The 22,675-nt window shown below is 34.1% G+C and overlaps 1 protein-coding gene across 1 annotated transcript in view; it reads left to right on the forward strand.

Moving 5' to 3' along the window:
• The window catches only part of LOC117113238 (acid-sensing ion channel 1A-like), a 25,740-nt gene extending 3,108 nt beyond the window's left edge, over nucleotides 1-22,632 (forward strand). Inside the window, exons 2-11 of the mRNA XM_033256528.1 lie at nucleotides 1,265-1,432; nucleotides 2,161-2,367; nucleotides 12,057-12,169; nucleotides 12,902-13,083; nucleotides 13,289-13,451; nucleotides 13,753-13,812; nucleotides 16,956-17,127; nucleotides 17,441-17,956; nucleotides 18,606-18,697; nucleotides 21,132-22,632. Coding sequence (XP_033112419.1) covers nucleotides 1,265-1,432; nucleotides 2,161-2,367; nucleotides 12,057-12,169; nucleotides 12,902-13,083; nucleotides 13,289-13,451; nucleotides 13,753-13,812; nucleotides 16,956-17,127; nucleotides 17,441-17,956; nucleotides 18,606-18,697; nucleotides 21,132-21,241 — 1,783 coding nt within the window. The 3' untranslated portion in view covers nucleotides 21,242-22,632. The remainder of the gene's footprint in view (nucleotides 1-1,264; nucleotides 1,433-2,160; nucleotides 2,368-12,056; nucleotides 12,170-12,901; nucleotides 13,084-13,288; nucleotides 13,452-13,752; nucleotides 13,813-16,955; nucleotides 17,128-17,440; nucleotides 17,957-18,605; nucleotides 18,698-21,131) is intronic.
• The last annotated feature ends 43 nt before the right edge of the window (nucleotides 22,633-22,675 follow it).

Raw genomic sequence — 22,675 nt, forward strand, 5'->3', positions numbered from 1 at the left:
GGTCTACATCAGTAGGTCGATGCATTTCTGGTTCCATTCTACACTTAGATACTGATGAGATTACATTGAAAATAGCCCCAGGCCTACGTTACTAAGATTTTCTATATACGTTCATGCGTCCGTTGGCCGCCGAGAACCGGGGAGCAAGAAAGCAATGCCTAGGCTAGGGCCTGAAAAATGAGATTTTATTACAAGGCCTCAGGCCTAGACTTTACAACAAAATTTTTTCAGGGTCATACATGAACTAACTCTGGTATGATTCCAATTAATTTCCAATATTTATAGCTCTGTAATTCCTGTAAACCGGAAAAAATATATCTGTGATTCGCACACCAAACCTCCCGATCGCGAAGCTTGCACGCGGGTCTCACTCTTCCAGCAACAAACAGATATGACCTACGTTGACCTAAATGTTGACCAATCATAATCAAGAAATGTTTGAAAACCGCAGTACGTACCGTGTAAAAGTCTACTTTCAAATAGTGCTGAACTTTTGGTTATAAAAAACACCTTTATGTACGTCCTATTTTGGTAAACTTTTAGTATGTTGTTTTACATATAATTAAGTTTATATTTAGATCATAAAACGTCTTGTTGCAATTTTGTCCAGTCAAATCCGTATTTCCGGTGGACTAAAAGCTCTTTACGCAGGCAAGCTGACCCCAGAGTGCATACACTCAATCATATTAAACAATACAACAGGAGTGCGCCATGATTTCCACGACGGGGGTACGAGGTCCTCGACGGGGGGGGGGGCGATTCCCCCGACGAGGGGGAAGATATCTCCGACGAGAACAAAGTGGGTGTGGTCGTGCGTCGCTTAAAATGTTTCGAAAGTGGTCCAGGGGCGAATCCCCCGAAAATGTTGACAATTTAGGGGTTTCAAAGGCTTATTTAATCGATTTTAGAGAATACTACATGTACAATGTACCGTACAAAATACATACATTTTCCCCCCGACGAATTGTGGTTTTCTTTTCGAACGGGGCGGGGGGAGCAACTCTCCCCGACGGAGATGCCCTGCCCTCCCCCTGGCGCCACCAATGCAATACAATACACGACATAACACGACATAATAATAACATGGAGAAAATATTTTATTTTCTCCATGATAATAACATCATTAATCCTACAATGTACAAAACTTAGTCAAGAAATCATACAGAATTATCATTCAATATAAAATAAACTAATTCACCAAATAATATTATTATTAGGTCTTTTATTCACTGTTCTGATAAGTTTATTTGGTTATTATTTGTAGAATGTCTTGGATTATCATTCTTGTCTTGGCGCTTATTGGTCTTACCTACCAGATAAATCGTTCGGTGTCAAGGTACTTCGACTATCCCACAAACACCAATTTGAATTACGTCACCAAGTCAGCAATAACATTTCCCAAAGTTACAGTGTGCAACAGCAATATGTTCAAGTAAGCCTAGTGTTTTTTAATATTATTATCAAAGGGTATTATAAGACGAGTAGTATAATCTATAAGATAATACTGAGATAAGGATGATCGGATGATGAGCATACTGATGATTATGATGATGAGGATGCTGTTGGTGAAGTTAATGATGATGATGATAACTGTGATTATGATGATAATGTTTTTGGATTGGATTGGATTGGATTTATTTATTCGGTGTAAACACCAAGGATAGCCCACGAAAGTCTAGAAGAAGACTTATTTCCAGTGGGGTCCTTCTGGTGGTGATTGGGCACTGCGTTCTTTAACGTGCACATGGGCCATAATGCACACGGGACCAACGGCTTAAACGTCTCATCCGAAAGACGGTGCGCTAGTAACGTATATTATTTCAGCCCTCTAGCTGAAACACAAGGAGAGGCAGCGATGGGAATTGAACCGGGAACCTAGAGATCTCCACGGTTCAGCGCACACACAGCGGCTACCACCAGATTAGCCGACTGAGCTAAGCTGCTCTCTCATAATTTTAATTAATAATAGTGCTAATAATCATCCTAATTTCCTCAACCTGGGATCATTTTGATACCGTACAAAGTGTATTCTATTTCTTGTACAGGTATTATACAGAGGAAAGGGTGTAAGAACTCAAATTTATATGCGTTTTGACACCCAGATTATGTGCTTTGCTATATTAAATAAGATTAAAATATTAATTTCAATTCAAATGACAGGTTTGATCAGGTGACGCCATTGCTGGGTGGAAGTGTTCTATTCTATTACCACGGTCTGCAATACCTTCGAAGCCTGACGCCCGATATCGGTATAACTTCAAATGGTAACGGGTACGGTAAGCTGGAAGACGAAACGTATCCAGGTAAAAAAGATCTGAAGGAATTCATTTGGTACAATAGTCACCGAATAAAAGACATGCTTGAAGTGTAAGTGGAAAATTTGATACATTTGACGATAATATAAATAGACCAGACCAGACTATCACATTTTATGTTTGACAAATTGTGACATGTCTAAATATGGTCATGATGACATCATATCATGACCATAGGCACATAACAGGGGTGGCGCCAGGACTTGCCCGACGGGGGGGGGGGCCGAGGTCCCCGACGGGGGGACCGATGCCCATGACGAGGGATCAGATTTCCCCGACGAAACTAAAGTGGGCGTGGTCAGGCTTCGATTAAAAGGTTACGAGTGTGGTCCAGGGTCCAATTTTGACAATTTAGGTGTTTCTAAGGCTTATTTAATCGATTTTAGAGTCTACTAATATGTAGAAAATAAACATAATTTTTTTTTCTCCCCGACGAATTGTGCTTTTTCTCCCCGAGGGTGCAGCTCTCCCCGACGGGGGCCCTTCCCCCAGTCCCCGCTGGCGCCACCCATGGCACATAATGACTATATGTGGACATACAGCAGTTTGTTTTTTTTTTATCATAGAAAATGTGATATTGTGGACAGAGCTTAATAACTTTTAAAACAATAGACCTATATTTGCTTTTAGGACAAAATTTAAAAATGTGATTAAAGACAAAAAGTTTGTTACGATTTACCGCCCACGCCTGTAAAAATTTGAAGAAATATATATCGTAGCATTATCCTATTTAGGCGTCCTACCATTGAAGGTATTTAGAGTTTCTAATTACTAACTATTGAACGAGGTATACTTAGAATACTTGTATTGTGTTGATGAATGTAAATGTATATACAAAATGAATGAATTAAAAAAAATATATACTGGAAATACGAATAATGTATCGAATGGGCAACAATGATTTGCCTAGTGGAGCTTACTCCATAAGAAAAACAATATTAATAGATGAAACCTTGTATGAGATAATATTGTACTCAAATTGTAGTAGTTGGTGCATATACACACTATGCACTATTTAAAACCATTTAAAAATAAATTTAAAAAAATTAAAAAATAATTTAAAAATATAGGCCTAGGCCAATATACATTTTTAAAAAAAGGATAAACACAACTATTAATATTATTACACAATTATCATCATACTCTTTTATCGAGAACGGTAAAATATAATACCGTATAATTATTAATATAATACGTCTATTTCTATTTTTTATATATAAGAAAAAAAGTATATAAAAATAAAACAATTAAGAAAACAAGAAAGTGTAATTATTGCGTCGTGTTAAAGAATGTATATGTATGTATATATGTATGGGCCTGTGTATATGTATAGGTGTATATATATATATATATATATATATATATATATATATATGTATGCGTGTATATATGTGCGTATGTGTATGTGTGCATATGTATGTATGTGCGTGTATGTATACGGATATAGATATATATGATGAGTGTGAAATGTATATGTATGTGAGTGTATTCCATACAAAAATAAAAAATAAAAAAAGAGAAAAAAATAAAGGAGAATGAAATTCCCATGAAAGGTAAAGGGTTGATTTAAAAAGAAAATAATATTATGTATATGTGCAGTGTATATGTATATAAATATGTTTTTTTTTTGTTTTTTTTTTACGAAAACGACTTGAAGAAATTCTTTAATTTACGATGTTAATAATGTTAATTACATTTTGGTAAAAAATATTTAGAAATTATTACAAGTGGAAGGGTGTTAAAAAACAAGAAAGATAGTCAGCCATTGTGGAATGACCCCTCCTAAGTGCAATTGTTTTTATTTTGTATATTCATTTTCTTTTAAATATGTATTAGAAGCAAAAAAAAAAAGAAGAAAAGTAACAAAAAAGAGAAAGAAATAAAAGTGGGTTAAACTCCTACGAAATAGAAAAAAAAAACTATTGAACGAGGAGTTGTCACTACAAAGCAACACTAGCGAGAATCCATTATTCCAATTTACGTTATTACATTGGAAGGTAGACGAATAATAATGATTCTGTAGGTAAGTGAAAAGCACTACTTAGTGTCGCCGATAAATGCGTATGTTCACTTATAATAAAATTAATATATTGATTATGTAAAACCAGACAAAAATATATCAATTAAGAATATAGATGGAAATTGTAGTGGAACGTTGAGTGATCTAAACACTTAGAGTTTGATAATAACCATTGAATTATACTGGGTCTGTAAATTCTATCTGCTAATGTTCCAAAACACAATATCATTCGATTTCTTGCTGAATTGGGTCAACACTTTGTAAAACGAAATTCGACTTTTAAAACAAAATATAGAGCTGTGCCATGTACGTCCACGTCGGCCATAATTGTTCTATAAGTGTTTTTGCAAATTTTAATTTTAACAATTTTAATATTTCTGTTACAAAATTTTGTTTATGCCGTTGGTACTTCAGAGATCGCAGACATATTTTTTTTTTATTTCCAAAAGCAACTAAAAGCAAAACAAAACAAAAAAATCCCGTGCATAATGACACATAAAAGCACACGGAAAACAAAGACAAAAGACCAAATAATTTGCAATTCAGTTCATGGCATTATTTAGTTTGCGAAACATTAAGAAGAAGAAACAAAACGTAAAGACTCCTTGTCTCATGTACGGTAAAAACCCACAAAAAACAGACAGAGTTGCATTACCCTTTTTTGAGCAATCGAGGTACACTGTTTATGTACTTTTCTATATTAATGTTCGTATTTGTCAATTCAAAATGGTTGTAATAAATGACATGATATGAGTTGATATGAACAAAAATAAAATAACGAATTAAAGCAATTATTACTCCTATAGCACTTTAGCTACATTGCTTCAGTCCACCTAGCTGTATCAATGGGTACCAGCAAACTGCTGGGACTAACCTCCGACGGAATAGAGTACAACTCTCATCCGCTTCACACTACAGAAACTGGAGATAAGCTCCAGCCCTGAGCCCCAGTGGCTCGGAAAGGATTTATTCTTAGTCTTATTCCGATAACAATCAAGTTTGAATAACTTTCCGGGGCGGATGGATGATTTGGCGGCTGGGGCTGCGGGAGAGTCCACTTCACCTCATACCCACCATGGTTGGGGCTGAAGTGAGAACATTTTTTTTAAATGAACCTCTAGATTTAATTGCATTTATTTTCAAATCAACAGTACAATACAACAATTATTTTTTTTATCACACCGTCTGGTTTAAAGCATTGCCATGCTTGGATACCATTTCATTTTTTGCCATTTTTTTAATATAAAAATGTATACAAATATATAATTAACAAAACCAATACTGTTATTTGAAAATCTTGATGTACATCCACCTTAATAATATACGCATATAAATTAGCAGTACTGTTTTACTAAAGTAATCGATGCTAACCATTCCCCGTCAAGTGAAAGTGAATATTGTACAATTTACTGAAATTAAACAATACGTTCATGTTATTACAGAGTTGGTTAAGCCTTTTCAGGGTCATTATTGACATTGCTTTACATTGTTTATTCTTAGCCATTCCGACCCTAAATCAAGAACAATAACAATAATAACAATATTAATAATAATAATAATAATAATATTAATAATAATAATAATAATAATAATAATAATAATAATAATAATAATAATAATAATAAGAGGGTCGGAATGGCTACGAATAAACAATTAAATGTAAAACCACACTGAAATTAAAAATCAAGAATAATTTATTGTCATCGATCAAACAAGTAAACAATTTGCTAAACACACATAAAAATGACATTATTACAATATGGTTAAACACAAAATATTAAAATATTAAAACTTTAAAATATGAAAAATAAATATATATAAATTATTGAATGATTACACTGAGCATATCAAGTGTGTGTAATATCAAAGATAATAAATAGCAGACGATAGAGCAGCTTCCCAATAAAGTTGAACATCCGTTCGAAAGGCATTGTGGGTACACGGAGAGCAATTTTACCCCATCCGCTCGGCGGCGCAATATAGTAGTAATAAAGGCGCCGCTCTGTTTCGTTTGTTTCCTGTAGTTTCTCCACTTAGTAAAATATTCAAATTTTACCTCATTCGCGGGAGGGCGGATGTTCCATCAATTTTAATGCAAATACGCGGAACAGCTCATTCTTCTGCTATTTAAGTTCTTTGGTAATATGCATTAAAAGCTGGGGTGGGTGCAGAGGGAGGTTGTAGACGTTGCGATAAGAAAAATAATTGTTGTATTTTACTGTTGATAAGAAAATTAATGCAATTAAATCTAGAGGTCCACATTCCTGATGATGACATAATTAATGTCGAAATATTGAATCCCGACACGATGGCGTGCATTTCGATACTTGGAGTGTGTAATATACTATCTTATTTGAGTAATTGCATTTAGAAGGTATTTGCAATGAGTTGGCATTAAGTCAAAACTTTAAATTAATGACAAACAAATGTACATACCAGCAGATAAAAAACAAGAATAAAATATTATAAATTGTATGATATTTATGAACAGAGAATATGAATTATGATCCATTAGTAATTGCTTTACAGTGTGATGGATAGTATGCGCCTTTTACAATTTTATTCAGCATTTTCAATGCTCTATTTATATTCATTTTTTCAATGGTTTTCAAATTAGCATTTAACACGATTTATGGATTTCCTGATATTTCTTTTGTTATGTTCTGCTGTCAAACTGCAGAACCAGAAAATACGATTATACATTAAAAGGTAGAACAGACGTTGATTTGCTTTTTTAGTTAAGTATAAGGTATTAGCTATCCAAATAAGGTCTTCATTATGGTACAACGTATTTAAACCCATTAACCATTTCTACTTCAACAAAATTAATTTTAGGATAATGTCGTCTTTACGAGTGTGTTGAGTTCTTGCCTATTGGTCAAGAATTCACCAATCCAGCATTGGGACTGACACCAAGAATGGATAGTTTACAGTGGAGTAAGTGTGGAAGAATAGTATCGAAAGTAGAAAAGAAGTCGAATAACAGCCCTTGCATAGGCCTATATATATATATATATATATATATATTATATATACATACATTGCAATTACCAAGTTATCATTTGCGAACAAAGAATAGCAAACGAATCACCAACAAATGAATGCCTCCCTAAGACACTAAGTGTAGTAAAAGGCTGATTGAAAAACCTCAACAAACAGCATGCAGGGCAATGATAAACAAGGAACGAACAATTTTCAACTCAAACATTTAAAATCAGATCAGAAGTTGGGGAAATAGCTAGAGGGCGTCGTTATACGTGAAGTGTACGCAATGAATATTAATATCTGTCTCTTATACACATCTAGATGTGTATAAGAGACAGACATCTTATTACTATTGTATTATTATAATTATACATCGTATGTTTAAAACTTCTATAACTGTTCCCATCGGAAAATATCAAAGCATTTCTCAGTCAGGTTTGGGGGCCAGAATAATGACTAAATTGAAGTACCACTACAAACTATGATTAAAAAAAAAGGAAAGTCACATATCTTAGAAAAGGAAAGTCCTAGATTTTAGAAAGGCTTTCGATTCAGTTAATAGAGATTTTATGTTCGAAGTTTTGAAAAAATTAAATTTTGGTAACACCTTTTGCAAATGGGTTAAAATGTTATATAATAAGGTTGAATGTGTAACAACGAATAATGGGTGGATTTCTGAAAATTTCAGCAAGGATAAAGGTATAAGGCAAGGTTGCCCGTTATCAGCATTGCTTTTTATTATTGTTGTTGAGGTTATGGCATGTAATGTAAGAAATAATAGTTCTTACAAGGGAATTAAATTACCAAATATAAATGAACAGCACAGACATATAGAAGCTAGAAGTAGCCAGTTGGCAGACGATACCGTACTGTATGTCGGAGATGAAAAACTCTACACACAGCGGTGAATGTTATTGAATCGTTTTGTAAAGTATCTGGTATGGCATTAAACAAACAAAAAACAAAGGCACTGTGGATAGGAAAATGGAAGGATAGGGTAGACGAACCTCTTGGAATATGTTGGGTAAAACAACCAATAAAAGTGTTAGGAATTTACGTAGGTTATGACAAAGAATCATGTACAAAGAAGAATTGGGACGGAAAATTGACTGAGCTTCAACGTACTTTAAAATTGTGGAGTTCGAGAAACCTATCTTTTTATGGCAAAACTATTGTCCTCAAATCAATTGCGTTGTCGAAATTAATTTATGCTGCTAACATTATAAATGTACCGATGTACGTGATTGATAAAGTTAATAGACTAATCCATGCTTTCATTTGGAATAATAAGCGAGAAAAAATAAAAATAAAAACATTAATCGGTGATTCAGATGAAGGTGGTATTAAAATGCCAGATTTTACTTTACAAATAAATTCTTTAAAAGTTTTATGGGCAAAACGACTGCTTAATGATGACGACGCAAAATGGAAATTTGTACCAATATTTTTTATTCGAAAAATTTGCACAGAAGGAATTCTATTTAACATGACATGCGTAAGACACATAAATATATATAATACATATGATATTCCTATCTTTTACAATCATATCATACAGGAATGTATAAAATATAATAGGATCAATAAAAAAGAAATTAATACGTTTGAGGAAATTATCAACGAACAACTGTTTGGTAATTACTTAATTCAGCTGGGAAATAAATCGTTATTCTACAAACACTGGATTAATAACGGTATAATTTTCATTAAAGACATTGTATGTGATCAGAAATTTATATCTTCAGAGGAATTATTGGTGAAATTACGGTGTAAATCAAATTGGCTAAGTGAATATTTATGTATATTAAAAGCTATACCAGATCAATGGAAACATATCATAAAGGTCACAAAGAATTGCAATTATTATATTGTCAACATTAACCGAAAATATGACGGCATTAAAACAAAAACTGTATATTCATGTTTTGTAAAGGAGGCTTTCATTCCACCCATTGGACAAAAAAAATGGGAAGCTTATTTCTTTGATAATTATATTGATTGGAAATCATGCTGGTTACATAAAGTTTGTAAAATGAAAGATAAAAAATTAGCGCAGTTTAACTATAAGCTTTTGCATAGAATATTACCAACTAATAAAAACCTATCTATATGGAAAGTAAAAGACTTTCAGATTGAGGATGAGAAAACACATGCTCTTTAGTTGTATAAGTATTAAACCTTTTTGGAGAAGAGTACGAAATATATTAAGAGCTGTTGGGTACATACATAGCCTGTCGTTCAAACATCTTGTAATTGGAACACAGAATGTATTAATTGACTTTATTTACACTTCGACCGCTTTTACTATTTACAAAGAAAAGATTTTGTCAGAGTTAAATAAATCAAGGCGTACCTCATTATATAGTTCTTTTAAATACAATGCATTGCTTAGAATTAAATGCGACATGTATAATAATGAACAAAAGGCTAAAGAAAAGTGGAAAGAGCTACAAAATATATGGAAGGTTTTTTAAAGTAAGAACTGTAACACTTAAAATGTATATGTAATAATTTTTGGGGGATGTTTAAATGTATGTGTATTTAATTTGCAGCCTTTATAAATAATTATGTATAAAGAAAGATAAGATATAGTAATATGTGAGTAAAGAAAGAAGGTAATAAGACCTAATGCTGTTTGTTAAAGGTATTGTATAAAGTATGTATATAAAAGGAGGAAAAAAAATATTGAAAATAAATGAAAGAAAGACAATAAAAGTGGATTACCCCCACAAAAGACAAAAAAAAAATCACAGATCATATACTTCAGGCGCAAACCAATCATTCATTGGGCTGACTTGGTCACCGTTGTATCTTCATGAGGTCCCCTTCCGTAGTACGGATAATTTCTTAAAAGTATTATCTTATAGGTAGGCCTATTATTCCTACCGGTATGACTTAAGAAAACATCAGGCCTATATTTACCAAAGCGTCAGCTCTCCTAAATGCAGATGTATCTCAGTTGAAAATGATTTAAAAAAAAACTGGACACAAGGCTGGGTGGCAATGGCCGCGTGCCATAGAAAATTTGCAAGTTTAGTCGAGAATTGACGTACCAGCACTTAATGCTCTAGTTCGTGTACCTTTTCTTTGAATAATAGAAAATACATTACAAAGTAGTCTGGAGCAACACTATTGACAGCTTTAATAGCATGAATGCATAACCTTAACAGTGATTATAGATTTACACGAGTTGTCGAGTTATTGCGAAATATGAAAAGTATGCAATTGAATAAAACGTGTGTTATCAATACTATACAATATGCTATGCATTGGTTTCTGAAATACGGTGAATTTAGAATAACAGACTGTCTGGTATTAATGGAGATATCTCTATTTGAAACTAAGATATCTCTATTTAAAACTAAGATCTCTCCATTTAAAACTAAGATATCTATATTTAAAACTAAGTTATCTCTATTAATAGAGACATCTTTATTAATATAGATATTTATTTAAAACTAATATATCTCTATTTACGATTAAATGACAACTCGGCTCACCATACTGAAATCAATGGACCGCTAAAGGCCCCGGTCATAGGGTGCAGCTGCAAAAAAAGAAACACTAGTCGTTACATTAAAAAAAGATAAATAAATGGCAGTTTGGCTGACAAAAGGTTTTGTTGGTAATCGTATTGGTCAGGCTTTGACCTGTCTAGCCTGAAGAGGGGAAACGACATGCCTAATCAGTGCTCTTATAGATTTAGACTGCCTCTCCCATCTTGAGGTTCTGCAACTCAGATAAAGATTCTCTTTCTGGGAATTTCTATTCATCACATCACGATGATTATCTGTGTAACTTAATTGCAATGTTTAATTATAACCAATTTAAATTACACTGTATGCTTACAGTATTACATACAATAGACCTATTATCTACTAAATTTTATATTCTTACGATTTAATCGTGTATTGTTTTATTAATAATATTGTAATTAATAATATTGTATTTATTTAAGATTGATTGATTTTATTACGAGCTCATACCGAGGATAACACAAAAAAGCTAAAACTTATTTCCATTGTGGTGCTCACACAGAACACTTGGCGAAAAAATAAAAATACTTTTTTTCAACATGATAAAATTCTAAAAAAATGTTTCTAAATAAATTATTTATCCTTTAAAATACTATTTAATAGATTATTCTTAACAATACTTTTAAAATTTTAATTATGCCAACTAGAAGTTCTCTGAGTGACAGCTGAAAGTTTGTTTCATTCTGTAACCCCTAGTGCGGTAGTTATTATAGAAGCATCTTAACCAGCTATTCAACTCCACTTAGTTTGCATTGAGGCGCCTAATGGAAAGAACGTGCATTGATGCACGTTTTCAAATTACCCGCTTTACCCATAATGCAACGAAATAGAGCCTATTTTAGAATCGCCAAGGTATCCGCCCTCATACGATATAAATTCCGTTTTTCTTTCTTCTACGAAAAACTTTATTTCACTCAGCCCCACCCCTTCGATATTGTTGATAAGGTCCCCAAAAACAATAGCGATAAACGTAGGCACGTACGTTTGTGGGAGAACACATGTGTTTGTGAGACACGTGCGTATTGCAAGCCCTGTTCTGATTGGTCAGTTGCTATGTTTATTTGACACTCCATTGGATAAACAAACTAATAATGAATTCAGATATACTGTTTACTCTATTTCGATGATAGTTTGGGCTACAAAAACTTTATTTGACTAAATATGATAAAAATATTCACCAGTTTTTAATATACTCGACAGGTGCGTTTTCAATGGAGTCATTTGCGGACCAGAAAATTTCACCCTTACCTACACCAACTATGGGGCGTGTTACGCATTCACACCAACAACAAACATATCCTTGAATAACGCAGGTAAGAAAATGATATTCAATGTACATATAGCGTAGATTTGTTATTCAAAAAAGGGTTGATTATAATTGTACTATAACATAATGGCAACAACAATCACACAAAGCATATAGTTATATGCAAATCGATTGTTATTAGTTTACCCAGGGAATAGTTAAATTACAGTCTAGCGAGTATGCGCAAAACAATTGGGTCGTCGTAATTGGTTGTAAATTGTTTATCAGTTGATTATGATAAGAGTGTGGTTCCACGGGTTATAACCTTTGATGTTCGGTTAGAGATGTTTCCATTTAACTGTTCCCTGGGTTACCCGTGCACAATCGATATGTTTTGGACTGCACTTCAGATGAAATTACAATTTTTTTCAAATTAAATCTTTTATTGCAACTATAAATGAACAGTAGTTTGATTTAAATTTTTAAATATATACAAAAAATCCAAAAAAAAGCAGACATAAAACAATATTGATGACTCAATCATTCAACACCAAAAAATATAAAAATTACTATGGTTAAATTAAAAAAAAAAAACAAAAAAAAAACAAAAAAACCCGACAATTCAATCATAAACAATAATAGAAGAATTACAAAGGAACCGAATTAAGACAATAGTCATCTTAAAAGCTCAGCATTAAAAATTACTTTTTTTAATTATTCTGTAAAAGCATTTCTAGCATTTCGTATCTCATCGTAAATAATAATTTAAAATACGTCAATTTTGAAATTGATATTATAGGTCAAAGGTATGGACTTAGCATGATTCTAAACGTTGAACATTTGCAGTATATAACAGCTCCCCGGGAAAACGTTGGATTTCGTATTGCTATTGACGGATATAATGATGACCCTGATATAGAAGCATCGGGCGTGGATGTGGGAACTGGAATAAGGGCTTCAATTGGACTACGGAAACAAACGGTAAATATAATATCCAATATTTTAATATCAAAGTTAAAACTGTCAATATCAAAGTTAAACTATAGTGTGAATGATTCCAACGACTTTCATGACTCAGTGAACAGAACTATGCATGGTACCGTAATCATTCTGTTTAAGTGAAAAAGTGAAGAATTTGTTTTTCTTCAAAAAAATCATCTTCATATGACTATATATTTTGAGTTAGATTACATCACTACCACCTCCTCACGGAAATTGCATTGTTGATGGTGACAAGCAACTGAAATACCAGGTGAACAAAAAGTACACACAATCCCGCTGTCTACTTGAGTGCGAAACAGATTACTTCATGGAAGTCTGTGGATGCCGCACTTTCTACACGCCTGGAAGTAAGCTTGATTGATTGATTGATTGATTATAATATTATCACTATAATTAGTACTATTATTAATATGTATAATATTATATTACATTAATAGTACAAATATTATCATAATTGTATATTATTGATATTGTTATTGCTATTACTATTACTATTATGTCAATTTCTTTATTATTTAATTTTAGCCAAGAAATTCAGTTTAGACTTTTGTTCAAATTCCTAACCTCGAAGAATGTGAGTTTAGAGAAGCCGCTTCAATTTTCTCAATTGAATCGGAATTCTTTGTTTTACTTTTCTTCCTTTTTCAGATGAAACCCAACCGTTCTGTTCTCCTTCAAACTTAACTGGATGCTATATTCCTAAATATGGTAAGCCAATTTGCAAAGCCTTGTAGCTCTTTAGAAAATCAACAATTTCTTCGAGTTACGTCTGAAGTGACTGTGAAAACTCAGAAAATGTAGCCTTGAAATTATCAAATCGCAAGTATTATTTTGTTTTCCTTGTATGTCCATTTAGTGTGAGTCTTTTAGATAGTGAGGTGAGGTCGAGATTGCTTTTGTTCATCTAAACTCGACTGCCTAACTATGAAAATTTCGGTAGAAACATGCTCGCCTATGTTGCTAACCATTATACTTGGGTTGAATGATTTTCTAAAGCATGCAGACAGCATGTAGACAGCAAAGTGTAACGGTATTATATGTTAAGATTCAAGATTCACGATTATTTTATTGTCGTATCGTATTTGACTAAAATTAATAATTGCACGATGCCAACGAATGAAAGAACAGATTATTGAAGATTATTTAGATAAAGGGAAAATAAGGGATACAGTAACATATATGCATGGTCTAAATAAATTAGATAATTAGTAGAGAGCAATGTGTAACGGTATCTTAAATGTCTTGACATAGGCCTATGTAATAATTGCACGATGCAAAAAATAGGAAAGAACAGAATGGAGAAGTTAGGTCACTGCTGTATGGTTGGAGGGACAACAATACTCTGCATGCCAGAGCGTCGATCCGTGGTGAAAGTGGTGGGGGAGTCTTGGGCAACAGGGCCAAGCCTTGGCTGGAGGCAAGGGAGAAGGTGATACTGAGACTCGAACTAGGGCTACAAATGTATTGGTGGGGTGAAGCGGAGAGTTCTAAACATTATAGCTATATAGAACCCATCCTTATGAAGTTCATGTCATTTTATTTTTCTCTTGGTCTGTTATGTATGCGCATAGGCCCTATTACTATTATAATGTATAATTAATCGATCGAATTCACTCTTACACACTTGAGCTCTTAACTCTTAGCATGCTAAAATCGATTTGAATTCACAAACCAATTAAATGCATGTCATCCACATACTTGAATATGACAGTTACCTCTAAGAATGACAATGATTAGTGGAAAAATAAAATTGTAAAGCAAAGACAACATTCTGTGACGCCTGAGTTTATACTGAGCCTGTAAATGGAATTTTACTGAGTCTTGGTTCCAAGTGTCATCAAAGAGTCGAAGGGAATAAACTAATATTTTTGCTTGTGCTTAATGAGTTTCCTCCCTAACTATATAAGTCACGTGCAATAAGCGTTATGAATGAAGGTTAAATGAATTGTGTATTGGTTGAATCTAAAGTCAAATATACAGATAATTACAGGAATTCTAAGCATTATTGATAGATCAATAGCGGTAAGTAGACCTAACACAAATGTACTTTATTATTAGTGTTTATTTCTTTAACGACACGCTTCGTGTTTCATGGAAGCAGGACTAATTAAAACTTTATACAGTTTCGATTAATAATAGGCCGTATTCATTAGCATACACACCTTTCATAACTGTCTTTTTGATTCAGCGGAATTGCAGTAACAGCTTATGGAGATATACAAAACAAATATTTTATGTCATAAATAATATCACCAAAATTTCGTATAAGTAAAAACACCACAAGGTACTTTATAAAGCAAGCAATAGACTTTAATCGTGATCGCGGACTCATTGAGCCCGATCGTATAGCAAACATGTTTCGAGAAAACGATTCTCATCATCAGTGCGAATGAAAAATTTTGCCAAAGCTTATATGGCTTTATACACATGTATGTAGATAAGCAAATTAGAAAAGCGACTAATGAAGCAAACCACAACCGTAGAAATCACTGCGGATTGTTATGTAAATTAGTACACAATAATCAAACAGCGAGCGTGATATTCAAGTTGTAAATTTGCTTATTAAGGGAAGGATTGTTCCAGGTAATATGCAAAGCTTCCTTAACTTTGAGTTTATAAGCTGAGTCTGCAGAGTCAAGAACGGTGAAACATCTCTAATTAGCAAGATCCCGACAGCATTCTGAAACATGCAAATGTTGAAAAATATGAGAGAATTGGTGACCGGGGCCCGAAAAGGGCCCCCAGTTTTAGAAATACACAGGGCCCCCGACCCCATCGTTACGCCACTGGTGCATCGACGGGTTCCGACGCTGCGGCCCTATCGGTGGCTTTCCAAAAAATGGTAAGCTTGTGTGATATGTGGTGTATTGAGAAGTGTACAACTTCAAAACAACTTCGACGGCGTTCGAATGCATTTGATAATGTGTACCACGAGCGTTTGGTCTTCAGTCTTCTTGCAAAGATTTTGTTCTTGAACAAACATTTGCGTAAAAGTAAGGTACTTCTGTACCATGCGAGATTAGACACTGCCAAAACAAAAAGTGGTCGTCATTGATACCTGCTAAAAATAATGTATAATAATAAGGCCAATGTGCTAAATTTTGAAAATTATGGAATCGATTAATAAACAATCAGTTTTTGGTCACCAAGGATCAATCTTCTCGTATAATTTTCTTATTGTATCATAATGATTTGTCGTCGTCCACAACTCAACTTCATACAGTCTTTGCTGACAATATAAAAGGCATTCATGAATCGATTGTCTACAATAATGATATGCATTTGTTGTAAAAATGGAACAAAACTTAGGATCCATGTTTTAATTCATCGAAATGTCGAATTACTTTATTATTCTCTCACCAGGAGATACATTTATATCTTAGGGTCAAAATAACTAATTAAGTAATGAGATAAACATATATCTAAGTACCTGTAGTTTGAAAATGCAATCGTAATTGAGGTATGTTTAAAACGTGTTAAGGCTCGTTTTCACTGTCCCACCGACGCAATCGGGGAAGCTCCCTGATTTCCTGTAGCGATTGCATGAAAATCCAGCTTTTTGAGCTAGCTATACAACGTCTTTACCTACGTGTGGTGTGTCACCAAGACTATGTAAGCTAAACACAGTTGAAACGGGATGTATTGAACCAACTTATAATCATATTCTTAAGCCCCGTTCACACTATCAAATTTTATTTGAAAAAAAAAGTGACATGCGTAAATATGGTTATGATGACACCACATAACTATAATAGGCACATCATGACTACGAGCACTTTTTGTCGAAGAAAATTTGATGGTTTTGGACAGAGCTTAAACAAGGCCTAATTATTTTCATCTACCAATTACAGATCAATTCGCTGATCATCGGCAAGTTTATTGTAAGTGTGAAGAAGCGTGTAGTGTTGAAAGTTTTTTGAAAACGAACTCTTTCAGTGGTTTTCCATCACGTGGCGTTCCCCAAACATTTGTTGTAACCAAACAATGGAGGTATTATGCGCTTGCTTTTGGATTCAACGTCAGGTAAGCATAAACCAAACTACATCAAATATGAATTATATATAATTTAACAGCGATAACTGCTATCTTCATATATATTCTATGTTACTACTTATTTCCAGTCATACCTCCAGACTAATCTGGTTTAAACGCCTCCTTGAGGCACACCGTATACACCGTATGTATATATACATAATTATTATTATTATTATTATTATTATTATTATTATTATTATTATTATTATTATTATTTTACAATCCAAATTATTTAAAATTATTCAGTCAATAATGATATAAATAAATATGGAATCAATAACAAATTATTACACTTTTTCAGACAAGGGATAGAATTTCAAATGAACGAGATTATAGAGCAAATGATAGAAGAGACAGAGCAGTTCGTGATAGACGCATTCATCGAAGTCGGTCTACCGAACTATACAAACAATCTGCCAACCGAATATATCGAACAACTAGCTGAGCAATTTATGATTTTCAACTACGATGCAATATTTTACTTGACCAATAAAATCAGTGATAATATTTTTTATGATCTTATATTCGAATACCCAGCTACAGAAGTTGGCTCTGAATTTCATAACTTAACAATCGATGGGGCCACGGATGAACTTTCTTACCAGATCGACGTTATAACTGACACTATGACTGAAGCTGTTCAGCTCACGTACCCTTCACATAATTTCACCAGAGAAGACGCAAAAAATTACAATGAAGTACTGATGAAGAATATTCTGGAGTCTGTGTATCCTAGGATCAGAAATGCCAGTCTAGAAGTTGGTGTAACGATTTATACTACTAACGATCTGGCCTCCTTAACACAAGAATACATGGTGTAGGTGTTTTTGTGTTTATATAACCGGGGGGGGGGGGGGGGGGTATAAAAAAATTTGGATATATAAAATTTCAAAAACGTGGGGTACGTGGCAATAGCTTGAATTAAAACTATATGGGTGAGTCATTGAAGCGGAGCAGGCAGGATTGGAAGACAAACCAGCTGCTATAAACAAGACATTGTCGTATACGTTGTGTCAAAAAAAAAAAAAAAAAAACCCTAACATTTAAATAATACAGCATGAAACAAACTACACTACTATTATATTTGATTTTTGGTTATTACGAAAAAATAACCCAAATTCAATTTCCTCGTCGGGTCAAGCCGGGCACTTCCGGTTGATGTGCATGGAAAGCAAGATTCTAAGTTCCAATCCCGGTTGATGGGCGATTCCTCTTCTATACCGATTACAATTTATACACATTCATACATCATTACAATGATTGATAGCAAGAGGTTGAATGTTCGAATCCCGCAGACACCATTTTTCATACAACTGAAATAAAGGAACTTTTCGTTGATGAGCTATGCTTGATACGATTTTTACATGTTCTTATTTGAGCACTGTTTTATTATTTATTATATTTATATATATTATATATATATAACGATACGTATGTAAAATAACTGAACACCTCTCATTGTATAGGGATAACATGGCTAGAGTTGACATCTATTTTGAGACATTGAAGGTGGAAGAGATCAAAGATCAAAAAGCCTACGAGTTTTTCTCAATCATTTGTAAGTATCAATCGACATTTTGACGTGTGGTAGTGTTTACAGTACTTCATTTAACTGGTATAAGGCTACGTTCACACTTGGAGATAAGCCAGACTTGAGTTAAGCCCAGCTTAACTTTGCCGGGCGTTCAGACTAACGGCATTAGCCAGGCACGAGAATTTTCATAATAATGAACCGTAACCAGGAAACTGTTTCAAAACATTGCTCGCGAAGCGCACTCTCACTCACAGCGTACGTAATTGAATGCTGATTGGTCATTTTGTTACCCGAAGTCAAGACCCACCGCAACGATAAAGCCCGGTTTAGAAAAGTTAAACACGGTGGCACGCCAGGCCTAGTTACTATAGGAACACAGCCCGGCTTGAGATATGCCACCTAGTAACACAATATGCAGTAATACAGTAATAACCGAAAGGTCCACTGATTAATCTCAGATAAGAAAGTATAATACATACTCCAATTATTGAAATACACGCCATCGTGTTGGGATTCAATATTTCGACATTAATTATGTCATCATCAATTCCTGATGATGACATAATTAATGTCGAAATATTGAATCCCAACACGATGGCGTGTATTTCAATACTTGGAGTATGTATTATACTTTCTAAATACAGTAATAGTAATAAATAAATAATAAAATTAAAATAATTGTGTGGTCATAAACATGTGTAAAGTTTCTCTATTGGCAATTTTTTCTGTTTGATCACTCGTTTTCTTTCCTTTTTTTCATTGTTCTTTTTTACCTCCTATTAAAAGAATCTATAGGATTCAAAAACGATTTTGCAGGGTATTGGACATTTAGTTGTCAATTGTTTCAGGATTTCAAAGCAGACGTGATATTTCTGGGTTGTCAATTGTTCAGTCCATTATGTTTAATGGTTGTTCCATTTCTCTCTCTCTAGTCAAACTTTTTCTTCTTCCTCGCAAAGTTGACACAAGCTTCTCTTCCATTCTAAGTCAGTGCTCCTTTCACGTTCATCACACTTTCATTGACAAGCTTAGCAGGTTGTGGAATAACCTGCCAGTCTGTCATTGATTATTCTACTAACCAAGCTTTCAAACATCACTTTAAGTGTGCACCTTGACTCGTTTTTATGTTAACTCTTTGTTGTAATGTAATGTGGTTCGATTTATACAGCACTTTATAAGTTTCAGAGAGGTCGAGGTGTGGACTAGCTCGCACAGAAACTTTCTTCTCCCCTAAGGGTTTCTTCGTGTGAGCTACCCGGTGAACCGGTACCAGCTATCTGTCAGTCCACAACAGGGGCTGTATGAACCAGTTCACCGGGGTAACACCACCCCACCCACTCGTGTGAAAAATACAGTGGGTTATTTAAAGTGCACACGAGCCATGGTTTTCTCCCTCTCACTCTCGTTTCTTTCTATTTCTTTCTTTCTTTTTCTTTTTATATTTTTTTGCCCTTCTCATAATAGCGTGCTGCTAAGCAGTAATGTTTCTCATATAAATTTGTAAGAGCCAAAAACAGCACCTAACAGAACAGATATTGACTATGTTCTCACACGGCAGCTAACGGTTAGCAGGATCCGGATCCTGCTAACCGTTAGCTGCCGTGCATCCATGCGAGAAAATCCCGATCCGGATTCCAACAATATCATGATCGAATCACTGGACAATAAGAAACTGGAAATTGTAAATGCCTACGTGTGATTGGTTGATGATAGAAACGCCCTCAACTTGCTAACCGATATCACTTGCTAACCGTTAGCGTATCCGGATACTGCTAACAGTTAGCGCTAACCGATCGGGCGTTCTCACGCAGGTGCTAACGGTTAGCTCCCGATCCGGATACTAGGGCTCTCGTTAGAACCAGGCTTAATTCTTGCTTTCTGTTGCGAGTATCATTCCAAGGTTTCCTGTGCGAGTTCAGTGCATGTAAACCATTTTTACAACTAGTATGGAAAAAAGAATAAAGATCGGTCAAATACTTTGAGTTATTCTGATTAGAATTTGGTAACATGAGCCGCGAAAGGTAAAAAAATTGCTTTCTACGCCGGAAATCCAATGTAGTTGCCTACTTTTAATTGAAAAGCGACGGGATAAAACATAAATCTATCTCATCTATCTCATTAGGAAGATGAAAGATAGATCTTTTATTTAAAGAAAGGAGGAAATTGATCTGATGAGCAGTTCCAAAGTTATGGTAGAAAAGGCTGTAAAAAAGGGTGCTTTTAGGCTTTTTTTTATCAATTTATGCCAGCGTGCAACTAAAGAGTGCATACAAATTCATAATTAAAAAAAAACAACTCTTTCCTCCAAATACATGTACTGTAAACGGTACTCTACAAATACACACTGATACCATACCAATACTGTTCCACTGAATATCCATAATTTACATAATTATATCATGTGCATATATTAATGAACGACAATTTAACCGTAACTGTGAAATTGTATTAATTTCAGGTGATCTTGGTGGCGCTCTTGGACTATTCTTTGGCGCCAGTCTTGTAGCATTTGTTGAAGCCATAGACTTTTGGTTTATTAAAAGATGCTGCGGACCCAAGAAGAAATGAACAGTCAGTCAATGGCATACACTGCAGTGAATTATTTTTATTCACTAAAATAATTGGTCTGTTAGATTAAATTTAGTTCTAACATAGGTAGAATAATTTAACATTTGTCAAACAGGAAAAAATTAACAGTTATCGTTGTTAATAACAAACAAAAAAATGATCGAAATTTGAAGTTGAAGGTGCTTTTCACTTTAAATGGATGTTTACTTCTTTCCACTGTAAATACTTTACAACGGTTGTCATTGCAGACAGCAGCAATTGGTTAGCGTTAAAAAATACTTATATACCAGACTTCCACAAAGTTCACAAGTAGGTATGTAGTTATGACTTCAGAATCAGGTAATGTTTGAGTGTGATGTGCTACTTTTCAATTTCACTACAGTAAAGCCCTACTGTACAATTCACACGTTTATAGTAAATTTCGATTTCTGCAAATAGCATTAGTAAGGTCATGCTATTTGTGAAGCCAGGGTTGTTACTACTACCAGCAGTTTATAACACTGCTTGTCATTTGTTTACCTATAGTACTAATGGACCTTTCCGCTAGGCCCCGCCCCTTAGATATTTTAGGATCCCATAAAAAAATAAACGTCAGTAAACTCGTGCGTTGGTTGTAAGATAAGCGCGTATTTCTGACCCTGAATTGATTGGTCAGTTGTTAGGTTTGATGTCAGTTGTTAGGTTTGATTGACAATCCAAATAAAATGTAAAATATTATTAATTGGGGCAAAACAATATATTTATTGTATTATATATTTAGTGTACTATTTTTTTTTATACTGACTACATAAAATACTGTAGATTGTGTATATAAATGCCAGTATCCAAAAAAGTTTTGTGCATGATCTACAATTATATCTATGCTAAGTCAAAGAGCCCTTTCGAGCAAAAAACTCCAACCGTATTTCGTTTATTTCACCGGTTAATGGCGATGAGCACTCAGCGGGTGGTCGACCGTCCGAGCAAGTTTTAGCTCATGTTAAATACTGTGTAACGAAACTACTTCAGAAGTAAATTTTAACTTATGCCATGGTCAACCCACATTCTTTGTTTACTTTCTTCTGCTGCTATAACGGCCCACGTATGCACAACGCGGCATGCGTGAATGATATTTGGGCTCAACAACTTATAATAGTTGTTCAAGCGGTTTTCGATAGTGTGTACTGGTAAATCGCACGGATATTTTTTCGCTCGAGCGGGCCACAGTCATATTGATAATATGATTGCAAAATCTAACATTGACTCTAACTACTGTATAATAAAAATTGGTGCATAGTTCTTTTAGGCATACAGGTCTTTTTTTTTTGTATTGCCATTGGCAGATATTATTAGCCACCGATGGCTTTTGTAGCAATATACTGAATTGAAATTGATTGTGTAGGAAAAAAATTCAAATACTGTATCCACAATCATTGTATGGATTTTAGTTTTTTC

Source organism: Anneissia japonica, unplaced genomic scaffold, assembly GCF_011630105.1.
Source record: "Anneissia japonica isolate Jap-2015-1 unplaced genomic scaffold, ASM1163010v1 scaffold287593_len981703_cov172, whole genome shotgun sequence".
NCBI lineage: Eukaryota > Metazoa > Echinodermata > Crinoidea > Comatulida > Comatulidae > Anneissia > Anneissia japonica.